Source organism: Diplotaxodon limnothrissa, linkage group LG23 (assembly GCF_057381915.1).
Source record: "Diplotaxodon limnothrissa isolate DT_005_m linkage group LG23, D_limnothrissa_male_GT1.1, whole genome shotgun sequence".
Classification (NCBI taxonomy): domain Eukaryota; kingdom Metazoa; phylum Chordata; class Actinopteri; order Cichliformes; family Cichlidae; genus Diplotaxodon; species Diplotaxodon limnothrissa.
The window spans coordinates 22,695,671-22,708,080 of record NC_140617.1 but is presented as its reverse complement, the minus strand read 5'-3'; the positions used below and the strand labels follow the sequence as shown (position 1 = coordinate 22,708,080).

At 40.5% G+C, this 12,410-nt stretch overlaps 1 protein-coding gene across 1 annotated transcript; it reads left to right on the top strand.

Moving 5' to 3' along the window:
• Nucleotides 1-3,282: 3,282 nt before the first annotated feature.
• On the top strand, nucleotides 3,283-10,422 carry LOC146608071 (gap junction gamma-1 protein-like). The gene is made up of 5 exons (XM_085348759.1): nucleotides 3,283-3,437; nucleotides 7,464-7,735; nucleotides 7,825-8,050; nucleotides 8,151-8,828; nucleotides 9,983-10,422. The coding sequence occupies exons 2-5, from the start codon at nucleotides 7,496-7,498 to the stop codon at nucleotides 9,994-9,996; spliced, it is 1,158 nt and encodes a 385-aa protein (XP_085204885.1). The 5' UTR covers nucleotides 3,283-3,437; nucleotides 7,464-7,495; the 3' UTR covers nucleotides 9,997-10,422.
• The last annotated feature ends 1,988 nt before the right edge of the window (nucleotides 10,423-12,410 follow it).

Below are 12,410 nucleotides of genomic sequence, written 5' to 3'. Positions count from 1 at the left end.
TAATTTCAGGTGCAATTGCAGAGGCTGCATACCAGCAGAGATGCTTGCAGCTTAAGATGTTAAAATGTGTTCCCAGCTGATATATAGAAAGGTTACAGCTCCTCCTTTCCCAGTCCACAAATTAAAAAGAAGCAAAGCAATTAAAGCTCATTAGGACTGCAGCTTCGGTACAGATGGAATCTGCGGATTTCAAATAGCACTAACAATGTTAGCATTTGAACTGTACTGAAACAACTTGTGAGCTTATACTAAGGTGGTGTTGTTAGTTTGATTATAGTAATGAGTTTTCTAGTTCTTAAGCAGCTTCTTAATGGCTTATTAAAGAAAAAATAGCCTAGAAGGAAGCAAAGAAGAGAGGCACATAAAACATTTATGGTGAAGTTATACTGTACATCATTAATTCCACTTTATGGTTCTGATATGGCATCTGGGAGCATTTTGCCCACACTCACATTCCCATAATAAGCCATGCATTTCACATTTTTATTATCTTTCTCCATGTGGTAACCGTTTTCTGTCTCTGTTTCTCTGTAAACTCCTTTACAGTTCATTTTCTTCCTGAGGATCGGAGCCTCCTCCATCTTCTTTGCGAGGAAATACTGAAGACCCTTCTGCTTCTTTTTTCTTTCTGTTTTCTGTTTTTGGCTGACAATGTGGTGAAATTAATGATCCCAGAAAGTCAGCCTTGACTAACCCATGAGTCATAATGATTGCATGCTATGAATTTATGTCAGAAAGGTTTATATTTTGGGGAGGCAACAAAGCATCTGAGGCGGATACTTAATCACTGCCACAACTACACAGGTGGGCTGAAATTAAAAGTGCTCTTTATTAGTACTGAGTCCCTCCCTTAATAAAGCTGTTAATATATTCTCTGCAGGGGTGTCAGCAGGAATTTTGAGTCCCGACAAAGACGTTGCCAACCCCTGTGATGAGTTTTTCGGAAACCGGCTAACTCCAGTGTCATTTTCTGCACGTCTCTTGTCATATTTTCTGCGATCTTGCATATATCCCATTCACTTTAAAAGGATAAAACGTGCAGGCGAATGAGTTCATGCCTCCCTAACACCATATTTGAACAGCAGATGAAAGCAGGGACAGGATAGTTAGTATGAAAGGGAGCTGGGATGGAGCCACGGCGCAGACATCTGGCTGGACTCGACTTCCCACAGGCTCCTCCAAACATTTCAGGTCCTCTGGTAAATCAGGAGCACTACAGCTGCACTGTGCATGACAGCAAGAAATCTGTTGTTTTGCCGAATGCTCGAGTCAACTAAATTCTTGGATGGTGGGCCTCCTCGTGTAAAAGCTGCAGTCACGCAGTGCTCTGTCAGGCCAAACTGTGGTCCAGGAGGAGGATAATACAGGGGTCCTCAGCAGAAAGACAAACTATTACATTATGGTGGTGTTACACTCTGTGTGCTTTTGTTTTTGCATAAAACAAACAAGAACGTTTAGAGATAAGCAAGAATCGAACTGAAGAAATGTCTCAAGTGGTGTGTCTTTGGCCTTACTTAAAGGGGACCTTCCATGATTTTAAACAGCAAAAATCAGTAACAGTTGTCTAATCTTCCGTGACTCTCGGCGAGCTTTGAAGGCTTCTCAAAGTGATGTCATCTCAGACGAGAGTTTAGAAACCGCAGATACTGATCTTCGAACTGGACGTGAAGCTTTAAAGACGTGGGGCACTTATCAGGAAATGAGGGTCTGATGAGAGATGCTATCAAACTGTGTTATGGGAAGGGTTGGATCCAGCATCCAACATATCTCTGCCCCAGTTCTGACCTGTGCTAATCTGTCTCACGTGAGTCCTTTAAATGTGTGCCAGGTAATTAGAAACGCCTTTATGAAGGTCCATAAAGATTATAATGTTCCGATTAAAAGGATTGCTTTATTAATCATTTTATTTTTGACAGCTGCTTTACAAAAAGAAAAAAAAAAAGTAAACTATGTCATAATTTTAACTTATGCCAAATACCTATGTAACTTAATTACAAAGATAAATAATTACGGTGATTCTATGGTGGCTCAGAGAGGAAAAATGCTGCCAATGCACATAAAACACAAAAGAAATAGGATTTTTTTTTTTTTGCAAAAGCTTAATAACAATAAAAATAATGATAATAATAATAATATAGAAAAAAATTAAGTGTTTCTGGGGACACAACTGCATGACCAGGACCAGACAGAAACCAAAACATGTGAAGGACACGCTTAAAAGAAATGAATCGTTCATTGATGTGGTGAGAAAGAAAAAGATGAAGGTAAAGTGTGTTTTAAACCCATGATCCATGTAATACTGTAGATACATGTTTGCTATTTGCTCTGTACTGTTAGCTTGTCACTTCCTCAGCTGGACTTGTAAAATTTGTCCTAAACCCCCCCCCCAAAAAACAAAGTAAAACAGAAAAACAAAGTTGAAATCAAGTGATGTCTCTAAACAAGAAAAGACAAAACCTGAGATTATGAATTCAGCCAAAGCAGCAGCCGGGAGAATTTCATAGTTTGATCCAGGAGTTGAAGATGTATCATGGCTGCTTTTGGACATATTTCATGATGTCAGTGAGGCAGTTTGAAATCTTGTTCGCAGAGCTGGGACCACACCTGAGAGGCAGAGAAATGATTTCAGAGAGCCGATTGACCTGGAGCAGCATCTAGCTTTGTGCCTGAGGTAAAACTGTATTATTTTACCATTTCTATATCTCTGCATCATCGCATAGTCCTGTGCACACTTTGAGCTATGAGCACGCTTGTTACAAAATACATCAATCTGATTGGTCAGAAAATCAGAACAATTTAGCTTGGTTTAAAAAAAAAAAAAAGTATTGCTGTATTACTGTAAGGCCTTTACCTTTACATTGAGGCAACTCTTGTTGACATTTTGCATTAAGAATAGGCAAGTCCAAAAAATATTTTTAATGCACGAAATATTTGCACAGCCTTTCCAGAGAAATTATTTTCTTGTAATTACTTTTTTTATAAACAGAATTTTTGGCATTTTTCGGCCTCCATACTAAGTGGCTGCCCTGTTGTGACATACCTTTCGTGTCCAGACAGCAGTTTATCCGGGACATTGCAAAGACCTATAGGATTCCCCTGGTTCTTCACCGTGAGGGCAGAACGGTAGTCGGGCAGCTCAGGTTTCAGGGGCCTCCTCTTGTTCTTGAATGGGGCCGAGTTACGTGGAGGAGGTGCAGCAGCAGGAGGAGGAGGAGGGAAGCAGGAGCCTGCAGGAGTCGCAGACCTCTCTTTCTTTTGTGCTCTCGTTCGGGACCCCAACACATGGGGTCAACGCGGGCTGAATGGCTTCATAGTGAAAGCTGCCTCGGACGCAGACGGTCGGCGTGAGAGAGCGAGCGCGCGCGCGCTAATTAGAAAAACGTGGTGAAGCAATTAAGCGCGAGGAGAGAAGCAGCGCGCCGATTGTAGTGCAGAAGGTGAGTGTTTGGTCTCGAGAAAAGTTAGTTAGTGTCGTTTGGTTTTCCTTTTGGAGTTTAGCTGAAGCCGACTGTGGTTTGTTTGTTTTTTTGTGTTTGGTACCCGAGAAGTTTGTTTATTATTTATTTTAAAGAGCAGGGTTTAGTCTAAATATACTGAGTAGGTCCGCGTGGCGAGTTCTGAAGCTGTGCGTGCCGGAGTGTCAGTGGTGAGTCTTCCTATATTCGTCAGTTTTTAAACTAAGGGGAAAAATTTAACACATGGAGACTTTGAATAACGTCACCATTAGTGCGGCTCGCAACATTGTGAGATCACACAGTGCAAGGAAAAACGTTCTTATATGTAAATAGAAGTTTTTTTTAAGGGAGCAGTTCATGTGCTAATGGCTGTTTTGAACTTTCAGAAGTCAGACTCTGAACTTGATGGCTTCATCTTCTAAGAAGAAGAGGATTCTTGTTTCCCCACTGAAGCTTGGCAGGACTTAGTTTTCCTCCAGGAATGCCACAATTTCCAAAACAATTCAGTCTGACTCAGCAAAGCGTATTCGAAGCCTTCAACAGCTCCACCAAGGAGCTTTTAAACTTCCTTCCAGCTACACAAACCGACATCAATCATGTGCATTGACTCCATTTTCCACTTTAGATTTAATTTTTGTCCCTGCTCTCCTCAAAGTCAAACTATTGTAGACAGCAAAAAAAAAAGATGTGATTTGCATTTGCAGATGCTGGATGGTTCTCCTCCTGCTGCTCTGATTGTATCGGGAGTCCATGTGCCCTCTGTCTGCTCCCTGAACCCTAAGAATCCCAGCTTTCTGCTTTTGGTTAGGCAGGAATGTTAACTTTCCCTTTGTCCAGATCCCTTCCCCAAAAAAACTCTCCACAACCCACCCCACTCATAACTCCTGGAGAGCATAGTGACTCCTGAAGCAGAAAAGGGTTTAAACCACATGAGCAAATAAGCTACTGTTTTTGTTGTTGTTTGTATTTTTTTTTTGTTTTAAAGCCGACTTCAGTGCATTTGTGAGTCTGCACAAAATGCTCAAATTTACTTGAGCCAGATGCATGTTTGTCTTAGTCAAATGTATAGCTGAAAGGCGAATGTTTGGTTTCCTTGGTGTCTTTATCTGGAGGGGAGGGCAGTTTTACAGTGTGTTAACAAGGGGTGCTGTAAAGCCCCCTGAGATGAGTAAATTCTGTGCGTTTGCTGCTGTCTCAACTTATTTTTTTTTTTCCCCCTCCCTGCTTCTTTTAGCTCAGCACCTCTAGAAACTCTTAATGGACCCTGAGCATTAGCACGAGCTGAACTCCCTTCTGGAGCAGTCCTGTGCAAAGTGAACAACAGCTGGAAACTCAAAACTATTCTGAGCCCGTGGCACAAAATTGCATTCCTCCTTTTTTTTTCTCTTCTTTGTTGTTTTTCTTTTCGTCTTTTTTTTTTTTTTTAATGTCACCATAGCTGTGATGACACAGTAAATTTTTCTTGTCATTCACCAAACACTCAGCAAAACTCACACATTTGTTTTCTGCAGCTTATTTTTCTTGAGGGGGAGTATGGGATGTTAGGAGATGGTGCAAGAGCACGCAAAGCATATTTATAAAAAAAAAAAAGTTTTTAAATGTGCGCACTTGTTTGGCATGTCTGCTTCGCCTTCGTAAATTCTGCTGGCTAGGTCACTGGCTTTTTCCAGGTGCTTGTTCAGGTGACTGATAAGCTTGGTTAGAAACTGATAGCAGGAATTCAGTGAGGTCAAACTGAAATCTCGGCTTCTGGCTTCTTGTTTTGTCTTTTCTTCTTCTAATTAAAGGTTTTTCCTAATTACACTGAGATTAGATGTCCATTATTGGTCAGCCTGCTCGTGCCTTTCATTGCTTGAGAGATGCTTTTGGTCTGTGTGCGGTATTCTTTATATCAGGTCATGTCCTCAATACACACTTAGGCCAAACTGTTGCAATGCAAGAACAAGTTTCAGTGGAGGAAACCAAAGGCAGTGCTGCCCTGGGGGCGGAGGTTTAAAGGGATAAGTCTGCCTTGCTGAATGAATGCCAGAAAGAGGCTTTTAAATTTTAGCAGCAGCCTTTTCTCTCGTCCTCTGAGACCTCTTGGCTAATGTGCCATCTAAAGGTGGATTTTGTAACACTGCGTTGAGGGTAAAATGGATATCACCAGGCAACTGGACTTGTCTCTTGTTTTGTTTTGTTTTTTGTCTCTTTTGTCAGCTTTAGAAAACCAAGTGTACATTTCCCAGGGATGTGAGTGTGATGCCCCTTCTTTAGTAGATGAAGCTTGTAATTTTTTGTTTTCAAAATGTAATTCTAGATTCAGGGCGACGCTGTTGCAGTTCGAAATCTGAGGGGATGATTTCAGGGACCTACTGTCTGGAAGTTTTCATAGCTTTGGTGTGGCTTAGTCTCGTGAGACTAAGGCCTTGTTAATTTTTTTTTTTTTTTTTTTTTTTTTTTTTTTTTTTTTTGTGGGATATTTTTCCATTACGCAGGTCAGGCTCGGGCAAGTCACTCTAACCATTTTTCAGCGTCAGAAGGTGCCAGGGTTGGAAAAGAAGAATTTCAGAGGACTGGATGATGAACAATGCGTCTGAGTGTCAAATGCTAATCTGAGGAGACAAGCCTACAGATGCCTGTAATGGCTAAAGGCTGATGCTGTTGCAATGAGTCATGAAATGCTGCTTATTTTCTTTGCTACACCCTGTGGTCTAAAAGCGTAATTGTAAAGATGAGCAGTTCATAGAGTCCCTTTTTCTCATCCTCCTCCCCCTCTGTGTTGGTTTCAATCAAATGTGTTTTGAAATAAAGTTATGGTGGCATTTCTCTTTTACAGTGTGTCTGGTGCCCTGTTTGGTTAAAGAATACCCTCATCACAGACTAGACTGATCCAGGATGTGTTTTGAAACTGAGTTCAGTCAGGCTTTAGCCAGAATTGGAGGGGAAAAGCACAAAGCTAATCTTATCTTGATCAGTTATTAAACTGCTACATCAACTCTAAATGTTATTTCCAGCTGGCTGCTAAAGCTTACAGCCACTGCTGTAAGACTTTTTGCACATTACTTTTTGAGTATTTGCCACACTTGAAGGAATTTAAAAGAATAGTTTCTGGTGCAGAGTTGGAGAGCAAATTCCTAGATCTAGTCACTGCTATAATATCATAATTCCTGCAGCCTGGAGCCACAGCAGGTCTCCTCAGAGCTAGCTGCAACTTGCCAGTTGCCTCTTTGATTCTGATTAAGCATCTCTAGCTTGGCGTGGCAGTGAGGTGTAGGAATGTTGGTTCTCGAAAATGCTGCTAGGGACTAGTGCACTCTGACCAACAAGACTGATTCGCATTTAAAGACCTGTATGTCTGACCTGGGTTTAAACCACCTGTATGGGCCTCGTGTTACTTGATACCAAATGTGTGGCTTTTGTTTATCTATTTATTTTTAAAGATTTGTTGTGGAGACTTTCTTGGAATACCTGCATTTCCAAATGCATGGTTTTAATCTTCTTTTGGGTGTGAAAGCTTATCATTTGGTTTCTTCTAGTGACTTTCGGTTGAAGTAATGCTTCAATATTTAACTTAATTGAATAAGAGCTCGAAATGTTTATTTTCTGTACATACAGAGGTCCTTTAACAAGGTTGTTCAAAGTCATCACACTGATTGAATGTTTTGTTTTTGTCCCCCCCCAGCATACAAAACATCTGCTGTGGGCACTCAACAAGGCGTTTATGTGTGTGTGTGTGTGTGTGTGTGTGTGTGTGTGTGTGTGTGTGTGTGTGTGTGTGTGTGGTTGGATTACATTTCTGTGGATCAGCCTATAATTATTCAGCTAATTGTTTCATACTTAATGATAAACATCTGCTGTATGACCATCTGTCCACAAAGGCTTCTTTTAGTTGCTGTGATCCTAAAATAAGACATGCATAAACCTCACAGATTCACAGGCTGCTGTTCTTGCTCACTTTGATTTTTATGAATGCAAAACGAAGTTTTCCCATCACTTCTCAGTCTCATGCTTTTGTTTTGAACCCAGAGCTAACTTAGTGGTCCGATCGCCTTGGCACCATGAGTTGGAGCTTTCTAACCCGTCTGCTGGATGAGATATCCAACCACTCCACCTTCGTGGGGAAGGTCTGGCTGACTGTGCTCATCATCTTCCGCATTGTGCTGACGGCCGTTGGCGGCGAAACCATCTACTATGATGAACAGAGCAAATTTGTCTGCAACACACAGCAGCCTGGTTGTGAGAACGTGTGCTATGATGCATTTGCGCCGCTCTCACATGTCAGATTCTGGATCTTCCAGGTGAGCTCTAGCAAAAGAAGGCTGTCGGTGTTTATTTTACTCACACAAAACAGTACTGTTAATGTCAACATGCATACATTTACCTCCAGGTGATCATGATCACCACCCCAACCATAATGTACCTTGGATTTGCCATGCACAAGATCGCCCGCATGGAAGAGACGGACTTTCGGCCGGGCCCAAAGCGGAAGAAGAGAATACCAATCATCAAACGTGGGGCTGCGAGGGACTATGAAGAGGTAGAGGACAACGGAGAAGAAGACCCAATGATTGCTGAAGAGATTGAACCAGAAAAGACAGACAAAGCAGAACAAAGTAGGGCAGCAGTACGTCTTTCACAAAGCATCTTTAATGTTCTAATAGATTACAACCCCTACTTGATACTAAGTTGGCTTCTAATGTTTCTGTTTTCAAGGCTCAGAGAAAAAACATGATGGTCGCCGGCGGATCTTGCGTGACGGCCTGATGAAAGTCTATGTGTGCCAACTGCTGTGGCGCTCTGCCTTTGAGGTGGCCTTCCTTTTTGGGCAGTATATTCTTTACGGCTTCGAGGTGATTCCCTCCTATGTCTGCACTCGTTCTCCGTGCCCGCACACGGTGGACTGCTTTGTTTCCCGTCCCACGGAGAAGACGATCTTCCTTCTGGTGATGTACGTTGTGTCCTTTCTCTGCCTTCTCCTCACCATCCTGGAAATCATCCATTTGGGTATCGGCAGCATCCGTGACACTTTCCGCAGGCGGGCCACCCTCAACACACGCACCTCCCGTCCACCGGCCTCACGCTCCATGCCTACAGCTCCACCAGGATACCACGCCACCATGAAAAAGGAGAAAATGAAAGAGCTGAGGGACTTGCCAATGGGTGATTCTGGGCGAGAGAGTATTGGGGATGAGGGTCCCTCGTCCAGGGAGCTCGAGCGGTTGAGAAGACACCTGAGGCTGGCCCAGCAGCACCTGGACCTCGCCTACCAGGTGGATGAAGGAAGTCCTTCACGCAGCAGCAGCCCAGAGGTTAACACAGCTGCACAGACTGCTGCAGAGCAGAACCGTCTCAATTTTGCCCAGGAGAAGCAAGGAGAGGCGAGCGAGAAAGGTAAAGAAGACGCTCGGACCTCCATTCGACACACTGAATTTGACACAGATGAACCAGGAGGTAGAGTTCAGCCTTCAATAATCAAAACCAAATCATTTATTTATATAAAAAGCCAAACATTCAGCTAAATGTGGTTCAGGTTTCTCAAAAGTAAGAGTTTGCCACTCTTCTGTTTTGTATAACTGTAAATTAACATCATTTGGGTTTTGGACTGTTAAAAATTGAAGAAAATTATTTGCAGCTCTAAACCATGGAGAAAATATTTAGAAGAGGAGTATTGCCAGCATATAAAAGTACTTTTTCTATAAATAAATTAGGGCTGGAAGATGTGATTAATCAGCTAAAATCATAGACTCTGTGAAACATGTAGCCACAGTGACCTCACCCACTGGTTTGTGGGTTTGCATTTTGAAGCCTCAACTTTAGCTTTATGGCTGCTGCCATCTTGCTTGTCTTAAGACTGAAGTGACCATATTTGGGCAAGATGGTGGAGTGCTAAGGTATTAGCTAATGCTAGAGAGTTTGGTTGGAAAGCTGCACATGGAATCCAGTGGTGCATTGCCCAGTCCGGGTTAGCTTCTAAGTGACCTAGAGATACAATATTAGATTTTAACTTGGCAGACTGAAGCACAGATTATAACAGGTTGTGAGTACAGTTAACTGTACAAAGTAATTATTTACCAGGTGATTGCATCATTATGATGATGATGGCTGCCGACTACAGCCGTCTTCTTCCACCAAAGTGGTATTAAAACAATTAAGTAGTCCTATCATGACTTGGAATAGTGTGTGGGTTTTTTTTTTTTTTAAATGGGCCTCAAGTGGCCATTAGAGGAACTGCAGTTATAGAGATCCAACCCTTCATTGTTGGCTTTCCATCATTTAGTTGTTTGAAATTTTGTCCAGTCAGCACTCTAAAATTCAAGGATGGCACTAACCTTAATATTTGGCACATGGAAACCAGAGAAGAATATTGAATCTTTCTACTTCCAGCCGATTATGTAAATACAGGCTTAACTTTGGACTTTATGTCAGATTTTTATTTATTTTTTGTGGTTTATTTCCTACTTTGGTTTGACCTAAAAACATCAGAAAAAATCTCAGTTTTAAGTGAACATGCATGCTTAATAATCTCTGGTCTCTTTATCTTCTAGGGATACATGCCTGAGCGTGCTTCCTGCCTCAAATGTCTGTCCTTTCATTCCTACTGGCCTTAAACACATGGGGGAAGCACATATGGGAATGCAGTCAGACCACTGAGGGAGACCAAAGTGTGTGTAATATGTGTGCGTGTGTTTGTGTGTGGGGATGAGAGAAATGTGCCTTTCAGTATTAGAGGTCAGTTGAAAACAAAGAAATGCTGACTGAGCGGTGTTGTGACAAATGGTTAATTTCCACGACTCTAAACTTGAAAGCTTGCCGACCTACATCCAAACTTTGACTGTGCCTTTGGCTAGACCTCGTCTACCCCATGTTCTTTCGTCATCTCTGTGTTTTGTTGCATTGCAATAACCTGTCCATTATAAGACCACGCAAGGATTATTGTAAGCTTCAGCTGAGTGTATTTTTTTTATTTTTTTTTGTTTGGTTCACAAGAGAGGCTTTTATTTTTTATTAATGTTTCTGAATGTTGATGTCTCACTTGGTTGAAGCTTATTGGTCTCAAATCTTAAACATGACCTTGCGTTATGTAATGTTTTTGAGTATGTGCAGAAGCTTGTTAAGTGGGGCTAAACCTGTAACTGGATGAGTCATCTTTAATTTAAATGTTGGGAATTATTGGTGTATTAGCCAGATAATTCCACTTCAGAAATGTTTGACAGAAAGATTTTTTTTTTTTCTATTTCTTTTCGAAGCCTATTTACCCAAATCAGCCAAAAATATTTACCTGGGAAATGCTTGAATTCTTTAATCAACAGGAACCGTTCCACACATTTCCAACAATCATCTTTGTACAATCATTTTACCGGCCTTTATTTAAGTTTTTTTTGTTTTTTTTTGTTTTTTTTGACCAAACGTTGTAGGCTAGTGACATTTGTGTAGAAGGAAGTGTTGTCATGCAAATACCACCTCAGCATTTCAATGTTAATCCTTTCCTAAATTATGTTCTAAAACAAATATTTAGTGTTCGTTGGGGCAGAAAGTTGGAAAATAAATTCACTTTTTGTGGTTTTTCATGCTAACTGGCTAGAAACATCTGTTTTCTGGGGCACTGTCAAACATGTAATTCCACCCTTGTCTTTACAAATTTACATTCTTCTTTAGTGAGACATATTTTCCGTCCTTGACATGCAACCTCTTTCTCCTTCTCCTTCGTGCTGAAACACGGATACCTTTGTGCATCCCGGGAAAGAAGGAGGAAGAAAAGCCAAGCTGAGGAAAGGATGACAGTTTGCTGACGCACAGCCTGGTGCCATGTAAACATGTAATCTTCAACTCACCGTGAGATTCCTTCCTTCCTTTTTTTTTTTTTTTTTTTTTGTGTTCAGTAGCTTTCAGTATTCATACAGTTGAAACGTTTTCATAGTTGGTTTTATATCCTGGAGAACAAAGTGCGGATCGCCAAAGAACTGTTGCTGTATTCTTATAATCATCTCACTTCCAGTTTTGCTACTTATTTCGAGGTACGACATTCAATTTTTGAGTATAGTACTTTTTTTTTCTATTGCAAGTTTTGTAGTTATTGTAACTGTAGAGATTATTTTGTCTTCAGAGTAAATAAATATATTTGAAATCGTTTACTCCTGTCCTTGATTTGATTTATTTATTTATTTTTAATAATTGTTTAAACCTGTGGTTGAATTGCAGTCTGCTCAATATGTATTAACATGTTAATTTATCAATTAAAATGAAAATTTATTGGATTGTAAAAACGAGTGACATCTGTTAGTTACCCTGACATCTACAGGGTCAGTCATACTGTTTAAGGTAAAATGATGGGTTTTAAAGTAGGCCTACTATGCCCTCCAGAGGAATAATCAAGTAATGGTTAAAAGGGGTTTAAATGAGCTCAAACTATTTCACTGTCACTTTGGTTTATTATTATAATAATAATAATGATAATAATAATAATAATCTTTCAGTGGCCCAATAAGGGAAGAACCCAATTTTCCCCTTGATTTAGTCGTTAAATTGGTCAATTGGGGGTTCTGGATTAATTCAGCAAGCAAAGCAAACATATCGACCAAGTCCTCATCAGGTATGAATTGAGTTTTAAGCAATGTATCTAAAATGCCAAATTTATGCATACATATCCAAAAAAATTGGTATAGCAAATATGCGACTAAGTTATGTGGAAAGGAACAGATGTATAGAACTCAATAGATAAATTAAACAAGGAAATTTTAACAGAAATTTTAATTTTAAGTTGATCGTGTCATTGGCCATTTTTACAATGTTCAATTTATTTAATTTACGGCAGTAAGGACTTTAATTGATGGTTAAAGTGTTCCTAGAAAAAGTATCTTAAATTTTATTGACTTTAATTTTTAGCACATGTAGAACTATATCTTACACTTCCTTGTATGACTGTGTGTTGAATATTGATGTGAGGTACACTAAGCAGTACCAGTGAAAGGGTGA